General features: G+C 47.6%; 1 protein-coding gene across 2 annotated transcripts in view; it reads right to left on the bottom strand.

The window, feature by feature from the left end:
• Positions 1 to 22,807, bottom strand: part of LOC144771821 (aldehyde dehydrogenase family 3 member B1-like) — a 295,143-nt gene that overhangs the window by 106,018 nt on the left and 166,318 nt on the right. For both annotated transcript variants that reach the window (XM_078656114.1, XM_078656156.1), the window contains 2 exons: positions 14,530 to 14,650; positions 3,824 to 3,909 (listed from right to left, as the gene is read on the bottom strand). In XM_078656114.1, coding sequence (XP_078512240.1) covers positions 3,824 to 3,909; positions 14,530 to 14,650 — 207 coding nt within the window. The remainder of the gene's footprint in view (positions 1 to 3,823; positions 3,910 to 14,529; positions 14,651 to 22,807) is intronic.

The raw sequence follows: 22,807 nt of genomic DNA, 5'->3' as shown, positions 1-22,807 counted from the left end.
GTTTGCCAAACCCTCCAGTTCCACATGCAGTCAACAAGCAAAATGCCATCAACCATTTTGTAGGAAAATGCCCTTCTTTTATGGTCACCCCCACACTTCATACCCCAATAATAATGGTTACGACTCTAAAAGTGCAGTGGATCCTGCTGCCTAGGCCCCAATGCCAGTGATCTCTCCCTATTCATGATGTAGAAAATTAGTACTCTCAATTGGTAAGGACTGTAACCCTCTTATAAGTCTCCTAGTAAAGTGGTACCAAGATTACCCAGAGCATGGGTGTTAAAGGAGTCACCAGGGCCTGAACCACTATTTGTACCACCCTGTGTGACCCAAGTAAACAGATGACAGCAGGCGTGCCATTGCAGGCTGCAGAAACAGTGCAAACTTCTGCAACTCTGCTTTGCCCTCACCTGGAGTGGCAAGGTCAAAACACTATATTTAATATATGTCAGTCACCCCTAAGGTAGGCCTCCTAAGCCTAGCAGACAGGGCGCAGTATATAAATGGTGTGGACATATAAATGCAACTTTATATGTTCTTATAGTAGGCCTTTCCATTAAGTAATACTATAAGTGATTAGCGGTCCATAGGATAACATGGGCTGGCACACTTGAGGTCGCCAGCTAAATTATAGTACCGCCGAATATCATCATGTTTGGTATCAAAGAACATGCCTCTTCACCCGTGACATGATTCCTATGTCGGGGTTGATGTGCATTGCACCCAGGTGGCTAACTTAGATGTTGCTCACCAGGTTTGCCCAGCATTTCCTGTGCTCTGGCTGGCAGCTTGCAACTGCCACAACCCAGACAGGAATCTGACCCACTGTCAGGCAGTGTGAATGATCCCAGGAGTCAGAAATAAAGGCTGGCTGGGAATGAGGTGACACCTCCATCCCTGACAGGATGGCTAGTGAATTGGCACATCAAGGGGGTGAGCTTCAAAGCATGCACCGCCTCTGATATGCATGCAGGCCGATTCCCAAACGAGGAAGCCCCCAGGCACATTTAGACCCGGACAGGTGGATAAATCAGTTAGTCAGAAGGCATACACCCCCAGAAGGCTGGCCACACTCCTAGGTTGGGCTACATGGTCTGTACAGCCAAGGAAGATTTCTGACATTTTTTGAAGTGGCAGAATAGAGGGTTCTGGGTAGAAAAGGTGAAACACCTCCTGGATGTGGCTACCTCAGGGGTGGATTAGCCGCTGGGACAAGTAACCCATTAGCCACTTGCTCACACATGCCTTAAACCCCTAAATCTACAATTTAAAGGACTCTGAGGAATCACTCAAAAGTAGATGATCCAGTGCATTGAGGGAAATGTAGTCCTGACCTCCAGCAAGTTTCAGGCAGCTACCGTCCATCTTGCTGATCTTACCCCAACCAAGGCTTGTTGGTGACCAATCCAGTTACCACCCCCTTTATTTATACTGCAACAAGAGGGAATCAAGCAACACCTTTAACCAACCACAGCAGTGGCCCCATTGTAACCTTTTGCATCCATTTTCTTCTGAGCACCATGTTAGCGGTAAACCCAGCTCTCCTGTGGCTTCCGCTTCAGCACCAAGGACAGTCAGGCCGACTCTGCACCCAGGCATCTCTGGCCAGGTAAAACTGAACTGACTGTTGTGGCTTGGTCCTGGGACCCGCATCACTTTACCCTCCATGGGTTCAACGCAACTCTACATGCAAGTGGCTGATTGTCACTATTACCGCAATGGTAAAGTTTACAGTAATGAACCGCACTGATTTATGATGTTTCTTAAAATCCATAACCGCAGTTATATGCATCCAATTGTGTTTGTTTTGGTGTCTACACGTATATAAAAATCTGCTTTATTTTTATAAATTGGTGTCAAGAGGAAAAAGCAACCATGGAGTGTTTCTGGGCCGGGAGGTGCCCCTTCCTGCACATAAACAATCCTGCCAACAACACAGACACACTTTCACCAAGGCGCAAGGGTACCTGCATTGGCACTAGGAACAAAATTGTGCGCCAGTGCAAGGGAAAAGACTGGAATGCGTCGCATTGCTGTAAACATGGCACATTCCTGCCCTTTCATTTTTGCAGCAAGGAGACTTGTGCCGCTGCCCTATGCCAAAAACTAGTAAATAAGCCCTCTAGCATTCAAATATTTCTGAAGAAGTGGGGAATGAAAGAAGGGGCACACCCAAAGAGATATGGAACTGACACTGGGAAGTAATAATACTGAGTAAGAGAGGGGGGAGCTGTGGACCATGCCCCTTCTGTGTCAAAGCAGTTGGAGTCTGCAAATATCTGGACACCACCGTAACACTCCAGACATGAAAAGCAGTAGAAACGCACATCTAGTAACACCAGTGGAATCTCATCATTCAAAGGAATTGCAATATGTACATCAAACACTGCTGAGGTCTTCACATCTGTCTGCATGACATCTGACTGATTTTGGGCTTCCAGTGAAGACACCTCTACCAAGACTTTCTCCAAAAGCAGGATGAAAGAGAGATCCAGTAATGATGGTGAGGTTTACCTTATTCTACTTATCATTTTCTTTATTTTCTATTTAATAGTAAGACAGAAATTTAAAAAAGATATTTATTAGATAATGTCCATATTAGCCACACAGTGATTTCGTTGGCTCTGAACTCGTTTAGATAGACTTTTAAAGAGGTCTGATTGCTCATGGCATCTGCCAAGCACGTCCACTATAACTGGCCTCTGAGCCCATAAGCAAATCTCTCCCTGACTCTTTTATGCACCCAAAACTGAAAGAACCCATCGTACTCTTTGGCTCCCCTTTTCTGCTTACACCAGTTATGCTCTACTGGCCTCTCTCTGGAGGACTCAAAATTTTCCCTAATATCCTTCATGGACTTCTTCTTCTACTTGCCCTGTTCGATTCTTCCTCTGGCAGGCCAATCATTGTGCCAGCATTAAGAGGTGTCTACAACCACTAACCCTCAACAGCCAATCATATCTGAGGGGCAACCACAGCACACCGGCAGTCCAACACGTGCCCTCTCAGGTCAAGTTCCATTACTGCTCACACCATGGACACGCCCGACCGATGCGATGCCTAAACAGCCATCCCATCAATGCTAATCTGCACCTTTATACATCACATGCATACATTATATATCTGAGCACAGTGGCTAACACAGAGATTTCTGTTAACCACAAAGTTATTCTGGTGTAGTTCTGACACTCAGGGCACTATGAGCAGGAGCTGCTGCATTGAGCCAATTTTTGTTTGCCGGTCATCTTGCATTCAATCGGCCAATAGTATGGCATCTCAATGTTCCCTCACTTGTGGGTCTCATCAGGAGAAGAAGGGCACACTGCAAATGAGTGCCACAACACTCCAGAGACCAGCCAGAATTAATTGTAACCATGTACCACAGAGTTTAGCAAAGGGGATCCTCCAGCAGGCTAGATTTAAGGTTACTTGGCAGATGTGACCACAGTTGAGGATGAGCATCATACCGCTGTTACTCAGGTGCAGCCACAAAGGGTCCCAGAAGGTCTGGGGCAGGCGGGCCCACCAAGGGCAGTATGGTTTCTCCTTGGACTTCTTCAAGTCTTCCAGATCAAAAGACATCTCAGATCTACAGGTAATGGTCAGGGTGTTTTTTGAAAACATGGTTACCATTTCTAGTAGAACAAACTTCAAGATGCGCAAGGAGTTGCAGTAGATCCTTGGATGACATATCTCGTTCATGGGGTTTACCTAATTTCTGCAGTTAGCTCCATTGAAAATTGTGCCACATTAAAAACTAACAAGAAAGCTTCTGCTACAGATATGCCCCAAAACAAACCCTGGAGGTGGAAAGGTATCACACCGGGTCAAGGTAGCGAGGCAGCAGTTCGGAGACCAACTTCTCTGTATTCTGGCTGATCTCAGATGGCTTCAGGACGCAGCAGTTTCCTACAAGGTAAAAAAGAAACACACAAGTCAGACAATCTCTGGAGGTCAAAGCTGTTCCTATGGGGTGGATAGAAGTCAATGTTCTCTAAGCCTGCAGAAGACACGCATTATGGTGTGTAATATGTTGGGTTACGTTGCAGGTACTTATGAAGCACATGCCTGTCACAGCTGTGGCCTTCTAGTCAGAATAGTCACAGGAGCTTTGAGGCACTATTCTGAACTGTTCATATGTTTGTGTGTGTGAGTGTGTGTATTTGTAAGAGTGTGTGTGTGTGTGTGTGTGTGTGTGTGCGCGTGTGTGTGTGTGTGCCCCCAAATCGTTCCAGTGTTCATGCTGGGCAGTGGGCAGGAACATGGGATCTAGCACACAAGTTATTTACCTTCGGTAACGATATATCTGTAAGAAACAGTAGTTAGTATTAGATTCCTTACCTTAGAATACCCCCAGGCGTCAGACTGGATCCGGAAACTTTTGCGTAGCAGTACCCTTGTGCGTCGGTAGGCGTCGTCTGCGGCTCCGCGTCCGTCGTCGGCATCGTTGGCGCCGGGATGACGTCGCCGGAGTACTTAGACGCCGCCCTCGCGCGCTGACGTCAGTTCTTATACACAGCTTTTCCGCACCAGAAAACGCAGAGCCATGAAAAAAAAACAACACCGGTGCCATAAAAAACTAGGGCCCTGAAAGGGGATAACCTTAACCCTAGATATCGGTTCGCAGAACGGGGAGGATGGCTGGGGTGGTAAAATCTAATATTAACTACTGTTTCTTACAGATATATCGTTACCGAAGGTAAGTAACTTGTGCATCTGAAAGAAACAGGTTAGTATTAGATTCCTTACCTTAGAATAGATACCCCAACAATACCAACCCCGGCGGTGGGTCTGCGAACTAATGATCACACCAGAAAGTCCTGGAGAATGGAACGGCCGAAAAAGTCATCTCTCCAGACTTGGCTGTCCAGGCAGTAGTGCCTTGCGAACATGTGCAGCGAGGCCCACGTAGCTGCCTGACAGATGTCCTGCAAGGGGACTCCCCGGCCCAGGGCAGTAGTAGCCGCCGTGGCCCGTGTGGAATGGGCACGAAGCCCCACAGGAGGCTCCTTTCAAGCCAAAGAGTAACAAGCCTTGATGCACAAGACGACCAATCGAGAAATGGTTTGTTTGTGCACCGCCCGTCCCTTCTTAGCGCCCACGTAACCAACAAAGAGTTGGTCATCCACCCGGAACTGGCGTGTGTGATCCAGATAGAATGAGAGCGCACTTTTTGGGTCCAGACGGTGGAGCCTCTCTTCCTCTTTCGAGGGATGCGGAGGCGGAAAGAAGGTGGGCAAAGTGATGGACTGCCCGATGTGGAAGGCTGTGACTACCTTGGGCAGGAAAGAGGGTCGCGTCCCCAACAAAACTTTGTCCGGATGAGGACGACCAGGAAAGCGGTCTTCAGAGTAAGGAGGCAAAGAGGACAGTTATAAAGTGGCTCAAAGGGAGCGCACATCAGAAAAGTTAGAACAAGGTTCAAGTCCCACTGAGGCATCACGAAAGGAACTGGAGGAAACATATGAATGATGCCCTTCAAAAACCTATTTACAACTGGGGGCTTGAACAAAGAGGGCTGATCAGGTAGCCTTAAGAAGGCGGAAATGGCGAGAGGTAGCCCTTCAGAGTGCCCAGAGCAAAGCCCTGCTGGGCAAGAGAAAGAAGAAAGAGGAGAACCTCTGAAAGAGGGGCAGAAAGGGGATCCACAGCCTTTGCTGTGCACCATGCCACAAATGTGTTCCAATTGCAGGCGTATACCAATTTTGTGGATGGACGCCTGGCTGCCAGAATGACATTACAGACTTCAGGAGGCAAGTCAAATGGCCTCAACTGCCGCCGCTCAATCTCCATGCATGTAAGTGGAGACTGGACAGGTTCGGGCGGAGGACCGTCCCCTGCTGCTGCGACAGAAGGTCCTCCTGAAGAGGCAGACGAATCGGGGGATCGACAGACATGCTGAGGAGCTCGGGATACCAGAACCTCCGTGCCCAGTCCGGAGCCACAAGGATGACTTGGGCCCGGTCGCGCCTGATCTTCTTCAGCACTCTGGGCAGAAGTGGTATAGGCGGAAAGGCGTACAACAGACCGCAACTCCACTCGTGATGAAAAGCGTCTCCGAGCGAGTGCCGCCTTGGAAATTCCAACGCGCAGAACTGATGACATTGCGCATTCTCTTCTGTGGCGAATAGATCTAACCAAGGCTCTCCCCACTGCCGAAAGAGGCCTTGCGCCACGTCCGAGTGCAGACGCCATTCGTGATCCATCATGCACCGACGGCTGAGTTCGTCCACCCTGGCGTTCAGGGAACCTGCCAGATGTTGAACCACCAGGGTCACGACCTTATGTTCCAGCCACTGCCAGAGGCGCAGAGCCTCCTGGCAAAGGGTCCACGACCCCACCCTGCCCTGTTTGTTGCAGTACCACATGGCAGTGGCGTTGTCCGTGAACACCTGCACTCCACTCCGCCGGACAGAGGGGAGGAATGCATTCAGTGCAAGTCGGATCGCCCGCAGCTCCAGAAGGTTGATATGGAGCTGGGACTCTGCCGGAGACCTGATGCCCCTGATCTCCGCCTCTCCCATGTGGCCTCCCCAGCCCTGGAGGGACGCGTCCGTCACAACTATGTGCTCCGGTTGGGGTAGGGAGAGGAATCTGCCGCTGACCCAATCGCGGTCCGTGAGCCACCACTGCAACTATCTTGCAGTGCCCTCCGAGATCAAGACATGGTCGGACAAGTTGCCCTGATGCTGGGCCCACTGAAACTTCAGATCCCACTGCAGAGCCCGCATCCGCCACCTGGCGTGATGCACCAGAAGGATGCAGGAGGCCATCAGCCCGAGAAGCCGCAGCGTCAACCTGACCGTGACTCGGGATAAAGGCTGAAAGATCAGAATCAGAGCCTGAATATCCCGAACCCGCTGTTCGGGAGGATAAACCCGAAACTGCGCCAAGACTAGAACCGCTCTGATGAAGAGGAGCTTCTGAGAAGGGCACAGGTGTGACATCGGCACATTGATGGAGAACCCCAGCAGGTGCAGGAGGTCGACCGTAGTCTGGAGGTGGCTGACGACTGTCTGGGGCGAGCCCGCCTTCAACAACCAGTCGTCGAGGTAGGGGAAGACTGAAACCCCTAACCTGCGCAGATGAGCTGCGACCACCGCCATCACTTTCGTGAACACCCGTGGGGCGCTGGTAAGGTCAAAGGGGAGCACGGTAAACTGAAAGTGCTCATGGCCTACCGTGAACCGCAGGTAACGCCAGTGGGCCAGCAGGATGGGGATGTGGAAGTACGCATCCTGCAAGTCCAATGCTACCATCCAGTCTCCCGGGTCCAGGGCAGCTAAGACCTGAGCCAGAGTCAGCATCTTGAATTTCTCCTTCCGGAGGAAGCCGTTGACATTCCTGAGGTCCAAGATAGGGCGTAGGCCCCCTTTGCCCTTCTTGGGAGCCAGAAAGTAGTGGGAATAACAACCACACCCTACTTCTGGCCCAGGAACACGCTCAATGGCCCCCTTGGCCAAGAACGATCAAGCGCACTGTCTGCCTTGTCACCAAAGAGGTGACGGCCATCAAACGGCATGTCCATAAGAGTGTTTTGGACATCAGCCGAAAAGTTGGTGGACCTCAGCCAGGCGTGGCGACGAATCGCCACTGTCGTTGTCATCGCTCTACCCAGCAAGTCCGTTGTATCCAGCCCACATCTGATGGAGTACAGTGCCGCATCTTGACCCTCCGCAAGGGCTTGGGCGAATTTAGTCCGGGCCTCCTCCGGACACTGTGGCAGCACGGCAGTGACTGTGTCCCACACAGAGTGGGTATAACGGCCCAAGAGGCACGCGGTGTTAACTGACCGCAATCCCAACTCAGGGAGGAGAACATCTTTTTGCAAAAATTCTGTTCGTACCTCTTGGATTCCCGATCGGGGGGAGCCATCTGGAATGCGGTCTGGGAGTTAGAGGCCTGGATGATCAGACTCTCGGGGGTGGGTTGGTGGACAGGAAGCAATGGTCGCCTGGAGCCGGGCGGTCGCATCTGGCCATGTTCCTATCTACAGGGGGACCTGTAGCAGGCCTGGACCAGGTGCCCAGAAGAACGTCAGACAAGGCCTCATTAAACGGCAACAGAGGCTCTGCAGAGCTTGCTTGCGGTTTAAGGACCTCAGTGAGGAGGTTAGTCCTCACGGCCGCGACGGGGCGTTCAAGGGATAAGGCCTTGGCCGCCCGTGTCAACACCACACTATAGGCTGCCCTCTCCTCCGTAGCCACGGTAGGTGGGGAGACAAAACCAGTTTCTGGCAAAGTGACAAGACCACTGGCGTCCCCAAGCTCACCTGCCCAGTCCTGATAAGACTGGCACTCTCGTGCCAGAGGAACCTCAGACCCCTCCCAATCCTCCTCGCCACCCATCTCCCGGTACTCAGGGTCAAAAGATGGGGCAGGGTCATAGAAGAAGAAATCTCCCATCGGCGTCAGAACCGGTCTGAGGGGGGGGGGACTGGGGACGGCGTCGACCGAGGTCGGTGCCAAGGTAGTAAGGTCGAACGGCGACGACCCGGATGCGGAACCGGATCCAGTGGGGACCTGCGGCGTCTGGACCGAAGTCGTCAACGGAACCGGAGCCACGAAGCCCCCGGCACGCTTGGGCTCCCAGTCGGGGCCGCTTAGCCCGAAGGCGCCAAGAAACCCGACGGAGGAGTGAGCGACCTCATGAGCACGAGGAAGGTCTCAATCTCCCCCGGCATCGTGTTCTGCCCAGGAACCGGCAGGTATGGAGCAGGCTGTGACGCCTGCGGCTCCTGCAGAGCCGCGTGGGCGGTGTCGCCTGAACCCCCGGCCACGTCACGTGAGCGTCGGGGGGAGTCGGAAGAGCGATGTCGCCTCTTCGACTTCTTGTGCCTCTTACCTGAGGACTTGGAGCTCAAGGAGTGGTGATGATCCTCCAAGCCGTGACGACTCCGGCCCCGCGACCGGTCCCTCAACCTCCTTCCTGACCGGGACCTCACACGGCACGGGGCCAACTGCCGGAGCTCGAGGCACTTGCGGGATCGCTCCCGCCTAGCCTTCGACGTCAAGGCCCGGCAGTCGGGGCACGGCTTGTCGTCGTGGTCAGGCCCCAGACAATGAAGACACGGGCGATGGGGGTCGGTAACCGACATCAGTCGGATGCAGTCGACGCAGGGCTTGAACCCGGGCATCCCTACCGGCACCGGCGGAGTCGTTCGACTTCGAAAAATTATCAAAAGCGATCAGAAAGTTTAGTCAAAAAGTGACTAAAGGGTACCACTTTTCCCGGATCGGCGCTTGCTGGCGTGAAAAAATAGGAACTGACGTCAGCACGTGAGGGCGGCGTCTAAGTACTCCGGCGACGTCATCCCGGCGCCAACGACGCCGACGACGGACGCGGAGCCACAGATGACGCCTACCGACACGCAAGGGTACTGCTACGCAAAAGTTTCCGGATCCAGTCTGACGTCTGGGGGTATTCTAAGGTAAGGAATCCAATACTAAAATATTTCTTTAAGATAAGGAAATTCACGATTCAATCAGAGAAAGTGGTGTCAGTATGGCAATGGCACACCATGTTGTCAGTAGTCAGCTGGTGTCAGTGTGGTGAATGAAGAGATAAAGGCAGGTTTGAGGAGGTCAGTGTCTTCAGGTTAACCCACTACACTGTAACAGCAAAGATAAGATGGGTAGTTGCACTGGGGAGGAAGGCAGAGAGTGTGGTGTGGTGTTGAGGGCAATTTATTGCCACCTACTGACCTCCTGGTGCTTGGCATGGAGTGGGCATACAGGGGTTAAACTGAGGCAGAGTGGGCCGATGTTAGTTAAAAACACATGTTGTCAGTGGGTGTAGCAGGAACACAGCAATTATTATTATTAATTATTATTAATTGTGTTTTGTTAAGCGCAAACAACCCGGAGGCCTCGTAGCGCTGAGTATTGTCTGACTAGTGTGAGCTGAAAAGACCAAGATTAGATAAAAAGAAGAGTTTTCAGTTCCTTCCGGAATTTCAGAAGGTTAGATTCGCTGCGAAGGGTAGTAGGCAAGGAGTTCCAAGCCTTGGCGGCGTTCCAGGAGAAAGAGCGCCCGCCCCATCTGGTACGTTTAATTTTGTTCATAGTGGCCAGGAATGCTGTGCTAGATCGCAGTGATCTGTGGGGGAGGTAAGGAGTCGCTAAAGAACAGATCATTGCTGGTGCGGTCTTCCACATGGCCTTGTGCATAATGCACATTGATTTGAACAGTACTCTGGCCTTAATGGGAAGCCAGTGAAGTTTCTTCAGAGCCGCTGTGCCTGATTCTCGCCGGTTAAGGCCCAGCAAAAGGCGGGCTGCCGCATTTTGAGTAACCTGGAGCTTCCTTGTTGTAGAGGCAGGAGCCCCGAGGTATAAGGAATTCCCGTAATCCAGGTGGGACAAGATAATGGCTTGCACCATTATTCTACGGGCTTGAGAGGGAAGGAGTGGCAGCACTTTCCTAAGCATGCGCATAAGGCCAAAGCAAGTGGCAGACAGAATGGTTGCTTGCTGTGTAAAGTTTAAATTTGCGTCCAGCCAAATGCCCAAGCTCTTTATTTGGGTTTTAGGTTGAGGCGGGATGCCCATGCATGGGGGCCAGTCCGGCAGAGGGCTAGGAATAATTGAATTGCCCAAAATCATGAGCTCCGTTTTCTCGCCGTTGAGCTTCAGGTGCGAGGTGGTCATCCACTGGCTGACCGCTACCAAGCAATTACTGAGATTGGGGGGGGAGGTGTTGGACTGGTTCATGGATACGACCAATTGTGTATCGTCGGCATAGGTCACTATGTCTAGACCGAACGAATGCACTATGTCAGCAAGAGGTTGCATATAAATATTAAAAAGGGTAAGGCACAGGGCAGAGCCCTGGGGCACACCTTGGTCAAGGGGCCAGTTTTTTGAGTGGGTGGTGCCCTCTACTACCTCAAAGGAACGATTCTCCAGAAAGGACTGAAGCCAGTGTATGGCCTTCCCTGAGATTCCTATTTGGCGTAGGCGGTGGAGAAGGATACTGGTGTTGACAGTGTCAAAGGCGGCACTGAGGTCGAGCAACATAATTGCTGTAGTGCCGCAATGTATGAAAGAAGATCAGGTGATGTGAATTAGCGCTGCTGTGGGATGGTTAGAAGCAGCAGATGTAGGATGGTGTTGGAGGGCTGGCTATAAGATGGTGTAGGAGCCTTGGGTTTGGGAAGCTGTAGGAGTCATAGCTGTGGGATTCTGTTGGAGCACTGGCTGCAGAGATGATGGAGGAATGTGGACTGTGGGATGGTGAAAGAACGGTAACTGCAAGGATGGTGTGGGAAAACCGGCAGTGGGACAGTGAAGAAAGGCTGGCAGTGGAATGGTGTAGGAGCAATGACTTTCAGATGATTATTGTAAGACATTGGGTTGTTGGTTGGGGGAGTGTGATCCCTGTTCAAGAAACAGTCACAGTCCTTGTCAGGTTGAAATACAGAAGTCACTAAGTTAAGCTGTAAGTAACCCTCTGGTAACTTGGCACAACAGCAGTCATGCTCAACTTAGAGGCAGAGTATTTATGCAGCACTCAAACAGTAATAAAGTGAAAATATAACTCAAAAAAAATCCCACACTAATTTAGAGAAATAGAGTAAAATGCAATACAGTGTTTGACACCAAAATGACAAAACTCCAACCAGTAGACCCAGAGATATGCAATTACAAAGATGTAGATAAATATAGCGCCTAATAACACAAAGTGCCACTCACGCTCTTCTGGTCTTGCTAGATTGGGGAAATCACAAGTTCAGTCCACCCACAATGGTGCGTGGCCCAGCCACAGGAAACAGGTTAGTCCCATGAGTCCCAAGCGAAGAGTTCAGTTTACCATAGAGGAGGTTGCAAGGAGCAGAGAGAGCGTTGCGATGGTCATCGCTGCAGTGAGAAGAGCATGTCGGGTGTCGCAGATGGTCATTGCTGGAGCATTGCATAGGTGGTCACTGCAGGTTGTCGATGCTGTTGCGTGAAGTGCAGATGTTGTGTTGCCTGTTGTCACTGGTGACGGCTATACCTCGAAGAGTCAGATTCACTGGAGCTTCTCGTTGGTAGTCGGCGCAGGTGGCAAAATCTTGCTGTGAACGAGCTCAGTCATAATTGTGAAGATCCCAAAACTTCAGGATTTCTCCATTTCTTTAAGGAGGAGTTCAACTGATGCCAACCAAGGGTCCAGGTTCAGTGAGGTACTCTTGGAGATCTGGAACTCATTCCAGCAGAGGCCAGCAGTGCTCAGACAGGTCTAGTTGCAGGGCTAGTGCAGCAGGTCAGCTGGCAAAGCACAGGAAGGGAGCTTGTTATGTCCCTGTAGCTCTGAACAGGAGGCCGGCCAGACAGCTAACCCTTGGAGCCACTTCATGTAGCATGGGATGAAAGGAGCAGATCCAGACTTCCTTCTCAGGCAGCAGGGCAGGTCTCAAGCAGCATAGCAGCCCTCTGGCAGTAGGCCACTCCTTCTTTATTATGCACAGGTCCAGGAGTGTAGTAAAGAGATAGTGTTCAATATTTCTACCAGGTCCCAGCTTTGAAGTGGGAGAAACTTCTAGAATTCCCACCCACAACTGGTACTGGAATTGCCTTCCTTTCTCTGGCCCCAGGATATCTTGAGTCACAAAAAGTTAGTGTGAAGTTCTTTTGTGTGTGCTGATGTTGAGGTGCAAGTGTGGTAGGTGACAGCTCCGCTCCTCCCATCAGATCAGGATGGCCCATCCTGCAAACATTAAGTCCCTCTAGCGTGTGGCTGTCTGGGAGGAATAAAAAAGGCCAACTGCCAGCTACATCTAGTCATGTGACCCAGGATACAGGCTTCCGGTACCAAATGGTTAGCACAGGAAAAAGCCAACTTTCTAAATGTGCAACACAAAAAGATGATGGACGGAATGTTGAACACTGTCAAACATTCACCCCCAGTCACAGATCTTGGTTTTATACATTGTTATTTTGCTCACCATGCCATTCCAGTTTGGACTCAGACATATGCCAATCAGCCTTGACCCTGTTCCCCATGGGAACAGTACAGCCCAGACACGTTCCTTGCTTACTTTGCCACTGGATTCAAGGTAGCCTGATGAGGAGTGTTACACCGAAACCGGTCCCAGGATGCTTGTTTCTGGTCCAGGGCAGACCTGGCTTGGCAGTTTGGTTGGACTGTTCCCATGAGGAACAGGGTCAAGACTAATTTGCATATGGCTGGGTCTGAACTGAGGTGGCGAAGTGAGCTAAAGAACGAAGAGGGATTCAACCCACATCTGTGACAGGGGGTGAGTGTATGAATCGTTTTAGAGCTCCGTCCATTATCTCCTTGTGTTTACTTTACCATTAAAGAGGGTTTTAATTTACAATCCATTTGAGTATAAACATGACATTTCTAGCCGGTCCCAATGTAAAGTTGTCACTTAGTAAATGTAATGAGGTAATCCACTGTTATCCTATGGGAGAGGTAATCTTGCAGTAGGGACATACAAACGTAAGAGTTTATCACTACCAGGCTATGTAAAAATTAAAAGAACATTTCCTACTTTCTAAATACTTTAAACCCTTCCGTGTGAGCTGTTTAGGGCCTACCCTATGGTTGACTTATTTGTATTAAAAAGGAAGATTTAAGCCTGGCAAAGGTTTATTTCACCAGGTGGAAATGGCAGTTTAGACTGCACACACAAGATGCAATGGCAGGCCTGAGACGTGTTTTTAAGGGCTACTTAAGTGTGTGGCACAAAAAATGCTGCAGTCCCACTAATAGCATTTAATTTACAGGGCCTGGATACATGTAGTACCACTTTACTAGGAACTTATAGGTAAACTAAATGTACCATTGGATGTAAGTCAATTTCACCATGTTTAAATGAGAGAACACAAGCCCATTATCACTGGTTAGGAGTGGTAAAGTGCACAGAGTCCTAAAATCAACAAAAACAAATTACGCAAAACAGGAGGAGTGAAGGCAAAACGTTTGGGGATGACGCTGCCATGGGCCAGGTTCAACAATTATGATGTGTTGGCAATGGGATGAATGTAGGCGTGCTGACTATGGGTTAGTGTTGTAAGTCTGGATTTTAGAAGGTGTAGGAGAGCTGGCTGCACAAATTGTGTAGAAGCAGTGGCTGTGGGCTAATGTAGGTGTGCTAGTTTTAAAGATTTAGAAGGAGTGTTGGTGTGGGACGGTGTTTGAGTGCTGGTGTAAGATGGTGTAGGAGTGCTGGCTGTAGGGATAGTGTAAGATTTCTTGTTGTGGGACGGGGAATTAGTGCTGAATATGGGGTTAGTACAGAAGCACTGGCATTGGGATGGTGACGGAGGGGACATGGCTGTGAGATGGTAAAGGAGCCCGGCTGTCTGTTAGTGAAGGATCGCTGGCTGTGGGTTAGTGTAGTAGCAGTGAAAATGTAGGAGGGCTGGCTGTGGAATGGTGAAGGGTGCTGGCTAGTCATGTTAACTGTAAGGTGAGTGTAAAAGTGCTCACAGTACACGAGAATGCAGTACTTCAGCAGTAGGTGGGGCTGGAGCAGGGTCAGCAGGTGCATGGTTTGACTCCACCCATCATACATTCACTCACCTGCAGCGATAGCCCCCACGAGCGGAATCAGCAGAAGACCTAGGGGGTAGTTCCAGGGACCAATGATGAGCACCACCCCAAATGGATCCTTCCGGATATATGCTGAGTCTAAAGTTGTCGCCTGGAAGGAAAAAGGCACTTTGCGTGAGCAGAGATACCAGAGGACTTTGGGGCATATTACCAAGCAATAGCGATAATTATCGCTATTGCTTGGTTAGAGATAAAAATTTACCGCAAAGCTGCGGCGATTTTTATCGCAAATAAACCTTGGTATTACCAAGGTTTATCGCAAATGCGATAAAAATCGCCGCAAAGCATGAATATCGCTGAAAAGTCAGCGATATTCATGCATTATCGAGCTAATGCTCTTAGCCATGTTATCCACCTCCCATTGGATAACATGGCTAAGAACTGCTCAGGGCAGGTGTTAGCTTTTGGAGATATTCGCGCCTAGCGCGAATATCTCCATAAGTTGGTAATAGGAGATAGCGATGTTAGAGACTGTTTCCAGTCGCTAACATCTTGGCACGCCCACTTTGCATGTCATTAGTGATAAATATCACTGACATGCAAAGTGGGGCCCAAGATGGTCGCTATCTCCTACTAGCTGTCGCTAACTGGTGTTAGCGACAGCTAGGGAATAGGGAGATAATTTTATTTCCGCTTTCTTGGCTTTTAAAGCCAAAAAAGCGGAGATAAACCCCCTTTTTGTCTTTAGAATCGTGGGTACTATGAGTTGCAGATCTCAATTTGGGGATTTCATTCTAGTTCCCCGTCCTCTAAATCAGACCATCTTAAAAGATATACCTCAGCAGGGCCAGATTGGGAATCAAAAGCAGCCCTGGAAAATTTGTTCATACAAGTCTCCAGGGGCCATATGTATCAAAAAGTCATTTTGCGATTCTCAAATAGCGATTTTTTCCGAATCGCTATTTGAGAATCGCAAAATGCTATGTATTTAGGATTTGCAATGAATTTTGTGAATCCTACATGGGGGTAGATGTATCAAGATACCCTTTTGCGATTCTCAAATAGCGATTTTTAAGGAATCGCTATTAGAAAATTGCAAAATGGTATGTTTGTAGAAATTTGCTACTTTTTAGCGATTTCTTAAAATTCCTTGATTGCGATTAGCAAATTGCTAATCGCAATTAAGGAATAATTTCCCATTCATTTCTATGGGCCAGGAGGCCAATAGGAATTAATGTGAAATTATTCTCAATTTGCGATTCGCATTTTGCTAATCGCAAATTGAGAATAATTTCAAGGGTGCAGGGGTGTCTCAAGGACACCCTGTTGCACCCCTGAAATCGACATATGTGCACATATGGCGCTCATACATGCCCTAAGGGCATGTATGAACGTCACATGGCACCTTTTCAAAATGCAAAAAGTGCATTTGTAAAAGAATTCACAAATTACCACCAACTACAATTTGGTGGTAATTTGCGATTTCTTAGTCAAAATTCGCAAAACTGAAATGCTTAATACATTGCATTTAAGAAATCGCAATTTGCGATTTCTTAAATGCTTACGCAATATTAAGGAATAGCAAAATGTGCGATTCCATAATATTGCGAGGCTTTTTGCATGATACATTCCAAATCCCCTTTTTTTTGTCGCAAACGCTGCTATTTTGCGAATCGCAGCGTTTACGACAAAAAAAAACCTTGATACATCTGCCCCATATTCCTTAATTGCGAATCGCAAATTGCGATTCGCAATTAAGGAATACCTCCCCATTTATTCCTATGGGCCTAGAGGCCCTTATGAATGAATGGGAAGATATTCCTAATTTGCGATTAGCAATTAGCGAATTGGAAATTGAGGATGCAATTTCAAGGGTGCAGGGGTGTCAAAAGGACACCCTGTTGCACCCCTGAAATAAGCATGGGTGCACATGTGGCGCACATACATGTCCTAAGGGCATGTATGTGCTTCACATTGCACTTTGAAAAATGCAAAAAAGTTCATTTTTCAAAGAAATATCAAATTACCACGAACTTGAAGTTGGTGGTAATATGCGATATCTTAAGGCCAAATTGCACTTTTTTGGTGCTTCTTACATTGCATTTAAGGAATCGCAAAATTTGCGATTCCTTAAATGCAATTGCAAAATAAGGAATCGCAATTTTTGCGATTCCTTATTTTGCCTTACTACATACCATTTGGCAAAATTGCATTAGCAAACACCGAAATTCGCAGAATTTCCGTGTAATTGCGAATGCAATTTTGCTTGATACATATGGCCCCATATTCCTTGGAGCAAGTGCACATTAGCCTGTACACTGCAAGCATGGATGCCTTCATGATCCTTTTTAAAGCAATTACTAGGAAAATCAGCAGTTGTGGCAGCCCACAGCAATCACGGGAGGAGGCACTGATATGGGACTCACTGATTTTTATTGCCAGATGCATCAAATCTTTTTTTCGGTCACAAATGATCCAATTCACAAAAAAGGGCTGTGACCGGAAAAATTCCTTTTCTTCTGTACAAATGACAATTTGCTTTTTGGTAGCAAGTTACTGAATCGCAATTTCGATTTGTGACTCGATACTGATTCTTTATTTGGAAATGGTATATATTTAGGGTGTCCCGTCCTAATACCGAATCTCAGGGGTACGTATTAAGGTTCTGCATCAAACAATTAATGTTTTACCACCGCCTAAGGAATGGATATTACTACATCTACATAGGTAAAAGCCTTCTCAAATGCCTTGTTAGTATGGATAGAGTCTAAAGCGCAACTAAGACCTCAGAAGCACAGCGTAGTTTTACAGCCCCAGAACTTTTACTGAACATTTGCCAGGATTTGTGCACACTGCCCCCTGCTCTATAAGAGGTAACAGAAATGTCAGGAAAAATTCTCAAAATGACAGATAATAGATACCAATGTCAGCGCGTCCTTTGCCCCAGACTATGGGGTATGATGATCCAGTGAGCACAAAAACAAAATGTATACCAGACCCAACACCAAGGGATCATGCCGTGTATCCTGGATATTACAGAGTGGCGGTTGCCACTCAGTGGTTATATTTAGGTCATTAAGTCACAGTTTCCATAGGAAGAGCATTTTTTGTTTCGCTAACAACCTTGGCTCCGTTTGACAAATCTCCATGAAACATTTAAAATGAAAAGTTCATCCACTTCAGCTCTGACCTAGAAAGCTGAGTGGTGATCCTTCAATTGAGGGGCCAAGAAAAAGGGGGTTGCAAAACATCAATTTTCCAGATTAATTCTCATAGAAAAGGTTGGAAAGGGACACAGAAAGAACAACTGAATGGATTTACACCCATTTGGCAGAAAGTCTGAACTTTTCTCAGAAGGCATGCTTTTTGTTATTTGGAAATCCATACAGCCATTTTTGAGAAATTGGCATTGAATGAGGTGACACTACAGGATTCAGGAAATAAAAATATATAGAGAGGCTAAATACAGCCTGAAGTCATGGTGCATTGGGTCCCACAGGGACTGCTCCTTAATTGGCTAGTCACAACTTGGATAACTTGCCGTAGCAGCCATTACAGGTCTTGGGTCATGTTCCACATTGAAATGCATTGTAGTAAGTAGCAGATTTTAAGAGTCACAATCACAAGCACATATATAGATTGATAACAGATTGGAGTCACAATAAAAACTTTTGTTGGTGGTACCGATCTTATTTTAGGAACTATGGTGTGTTCTAAGGAGATTTTACCCACTAAAAATGCTGATCCTTTACCGGGATTTGATAGACCATGTATGAAAGAAAACCATTATCTTTAATGTTTTTTTAACAGAGGTTATATGATGTGCCCCAGAAGCTAATATTAGAACATATTTTCTATAAATTTAAACTGTCTTCCTCAGCTATGTGCGAATCAAGTCTGCCATTCTGTGTAAACGTACTTCCAACAGTAGCAGCACCCTGTCAGCTGATACAAAAATGAGATAATTACCTGTAGCAACGGTTCTCCAGTATTGATATCCTTCATAGATTCACATGCTTGAATCATCCCCGTCATCGCAGTCGGAGTCCCATGGTATACATATAAAAGGAGTTGATAGAATTACCACAGGCTACCATGCAATGAAGAGTCAGTGCAATAGCCTATCCACCTTCTTTTGTAAAACGAACCAAATCTAAACAACAGCCAATCAGGCGAGGGCACCCTCTAGAACAATCCCAAGAGAGGCTAGGTTCCTCAGATTTTCCAGCACAAGTGTCCAAGTATAAACCTTAGAGAATAAGGGAAGCCTCTCCGGGGAGGAGGGTGGGACGCATGTGAATCTATGAAAGATATCAATACTGGACAGCCGTAGTTACAGGTAAGTAACACATTTTCTACTCCAATATTGGATCTTTCATAGATTCACATGCTTGAATCAGAGTAGCTAGCAGTTTCATAAACATGCATGTTTAATGGTACTGTAATATACACCTTTTCACCTTAGAGGATGGTGGATGATAACATACATGCCAATATAAAAACATTAATGAGATAGTACTTAGCAATATATCAATTATATAATCATATATAAACATAAATAAATGTATATATTAGATGAGAAAGAATACCACTAATAATAGAGGTTTACCTTATTGAAATAGATGACGCAGGACTGCCTGTCCCACTGCTGCTTCGCTATAAGTTGCCAATTCCAGGCAATAGTGCCACGTGAAGATATGAGCATTCTTCCAAGTAGCGGCACAGCAAATCTTGTCTAGCGGGACACCAGCAAAAAGCGCAGCAGAAGAGGACACTGCTCTTGTGGAATGCAACTTGGTATTGGTTGTAAGCGGTTTACCCGCCTTTGACTGACACAATTGAATAGTAGCAGCAATCCATTGTGCAACAGTTCTTTTTGTAAAAGCAGATTCTAGTTTTACAGATCCATAAGATACTAGGAGTTGATCCGTTCTGCGCAGATGCTTTGTCCTTTGCAAATAAAATATAAGGCATCTTTTTACATCTAGAGAGTGAAGGGATTTCTCTGCTGGAAATGAAGGATGCGGAAAAAAGTGTGCAGAATTACAGGTTCATTAAGGTGAAACTGGGATGGCACTTTTGGTATAAATTTATGACTTGTTCATAGCATCACATAATCCTCTGTGAAACGTAAGTAAGGCGCTTTAATGGTGAAGGTTTGAATTTCACTTACTCTTCTGGCAGATGTAAGCGCGAGAAGCAATGCCACTTTCCATGCGAGAAACTTGATCTCTATTTTGTGGATTGGCTCAAAAAGTGGTTCCATTAACTATGAGAGGACCACATTAAAACGCCATTCTGTTGTAGGAGGCCTAATAGGAGGAAAAGTTCTGAAAAGGCCCTTCATGAACTGCTTGATGATGCAAGCAGAGCAAAGAGAAGAGGCGTCAGACGTCCATCTATATGGGGAGAGGGCTGCGAGGTGGACCCTATTTGAAGCATACACCAGACCTGATCTTGCCAGAGATAAGAGATAAGGCAGGATTTGTTCTGGGGAAGAGTGAAGAGGGTGAGTATCATTGCGATGGCACCAAGAATAGAAACGTTTCTATTTCAGAGTATATGTTTTAGTATTAGACTCAGCTCTTGCCCTGGACAAAATATCTTTACGGTCCTGAGGTATAACTAAATCCTTGTAGTCATTGTACTCAGGTTCCAGGCATGCAATTGAAGAGAAGTTGGGTACGGGTGCAAGATCTGTTCCTTGTTCATCGTTAGCAGGGTGGCTGACAAAGGAAGGCGATAAGGATTGGATTGCGAAAGCAGGAGTAGCTCCGTGAACCAGTGCTGACATGGCCAACATGGAGCAATGAGAATGAGTTGGCACGGTTCCCGTTTAATTTTCATCAACACTCTGGAGATCAGGGAATATGGGGGAAAAGCGTACGCAAAGATTCTTGACCATCTTATCGAAAACGCATTCCCCCATGACCCTGTCTGAGGTTCCCTGCTTGCAAAGAACCAGCATTTTTGGGTCCCTTGGACATTTGGTTGAGTTCCCACTCGTGATTTGCTTGACTTAACCTGCTCAAGGTGTCTGCTAGGTTGTTTTTTATTCCTGGTAGATGCTTTCCTATATCTTTTGATCTTCCCAAGATAGGATCAGAGATCTTGTTCCTCCCTGCTTGTTTAGATAATGCATGCAGGTGGTGTTGTCCGTGCGTATGAGGACTGAGGATGCGCTTATCCTTGGGAGGAATGACTGGAGGGATAGAATTTGCCTGTAGTTCCAAAAAATTGACATGCATTTTGGAGAGAGAAAGACTCCATTTGCCATTTATTTGGAGGTCTTGCAGATGTGCTCTCCTGCCTTCCAAAGATGTGTCTGTTGTCAGAACAAACTCTGGAAGAGGAGAAAGGAATGACAGTCCCAGAGAGAGATTGTGGGGAGATTGCCCCAAAGAAGTGCATCCTTCATGATCGGAGTTATCCGAACTATATAGTCGAATTATCCTGTTATTTGAAGCCATTAGGCGTCCAACTGCTCCTGAAATGGTCTCATCCTTAGTCGAGCGTGAGGTACCATGAGAATGGTGGAAGGCATCATCCCGAGAAAGGAACCTCTGCTCAGCCGACCTCGCATTGGCAGTGGTCCCCCGCGTTCGCTGGAGCAGAGCTGGAGGGAGAGCTTTCTCTTACACCGCAGCCACAGCTTGGAACTCTCTCCCATTGGAAATAAGACGCTCTCCAACCCTGCAAACCTTCAAACGGGCACTTAAGACCTGGCTTTTGACTGACCGGAGCAGCCCCCCTCCCTCTTTCCCTTCCCCAGGGTCTTGAGACCCTCACGGGTGAGTAGCGCGCTTTCCCAACCCCTGATGGATTGATTGATTGAGAAGGAACTAGAATGGATTTTCGAAGATTGACTGCCAGCCCTAGAGAACAGAATAGTTGCAGGCAGAAAGAGATGACTTCTGAAGCCTGACGAAAAGAAGGGGCTTTCACCAGCCAATCGTCGAGGTATGGGAAGATCTGAAGGCCTTTCAGCTGTAGGAATGCTGCCACCAGAGCAAGGCACTTGGTGAAACCCCATGAAGCTGAGCGAAGGCCGAAGGGAAGGACCTTGAATAGATAATGCACACCTGTCACAGAGAAACGTATACATTTGAGATGTTTGGGGTGGATAAGGATATGGAAGTAGGCGTCTTCCAGATCCAGGCTTGCTAAAAAATCCGACAGGTTCAAAAGTTGTAAAATCTCCTCAAGAGTAACCATGCGAAAGGATTTCTTCAGCAGGTATTTGTTGAGTTTCCTGAGGTCTAAAATGGGACGCCATTTCCACTCTTCCTTCTTTTTTATCAGGAAAAAGCAAGAGTAGAAACCTTTTCCTCTCTGAGAGTGTGGAACACATTCTATTGCTCCTTTCTGAAGCATTATCAAAGCCTCCTTCTTTAACAACTGAAGATGGGGTGGTGTTGATCTTTGAGGCGGGTGATGACGTGGCGTAGTGGTAAACTCCAAGGTATGGCCATACCTTATTATATCCAGAACCTAGTTGTCTGATGTTATTTTTTGCCATTGATGCAGGAACTGTGAGAGAGGGGTTTTCTTCAGACAAGGCAGAGGAGCGGCAGGCAGAAGCGCATAGTCACTTTTTACGGCCCGAATCTCTAGGCTGAGCCTGTTGCTTTCGTCTAGGCTGTCTGGAGTAGGCAGACTGTGGTGGTGCACGGTATTGCTGTTGCTGCTGGTAGGGCGGCCGGTAAGAGGTGTAAGTTTGAGGCTGGTATCTTTGATAACCTCCTCGAAAAGAATAATTTCCTCTGCCACGTGCTCCACGAAAGAGGTTCTTTCTATATTGGAGCGTTCCTAGAACCTTAGCCATGTCCATATATGTTTTGATGATCCGCAAAGCGTCATCAACATGCTTGCCATTGAGTGTTTCACCATCAAACGGCATATCCAAGATTTTGCTCTGTACCTCAGGGCGGAACATAGTTGTTTTCAATCAACCCTGGTGTCTCAGGACAGCGGCTCCAGCAACCTGACGAAAAGCTAAGGAAGCAATATCCAAGGAAGCTTCAATAATTTCAGATGCTGACCTTTCCCCTTCAAGCAGGATTTTTCTTGCTTCCAACCTTTAATCCCCTGGAAGGAGATCTAAGAAATGAGCAATGTCCGACCACATCTATCGATCGTACCTGGCTAAAATCCCAAGAGCGTTGGCAGCTCGAACAGTTGCTCCTGATGTGGTTGTTGTAGTCATCGTCAGGGTGTCTGTCGACGATGAGGTAGATGCCGGTGCAGCAATCGTCACTGGAAGCGTCGTCGCCGGGACCGCCGTCGAGTCCGTTGTCAGCGATGGAGA

This window comes from Lissotriton helveticus, chromosome 1_1, assembly GCF_964261635.1.
Source record: "Lissotriton helveticus chromosome 1_1, aLisHel1.1, whole genome shotgun sequence".
NCBI classification, from domain to species: Eukaryota; Metazoa; Chordata; class Amphibia; order Caudata; family Salamandridae; genus Lissotriton; species Lissotriton helveticus.
Note: the sequence above shows the minus strand (reverse complement) of the source record. Positions and strands in the feature narration are given on the sequence as shown.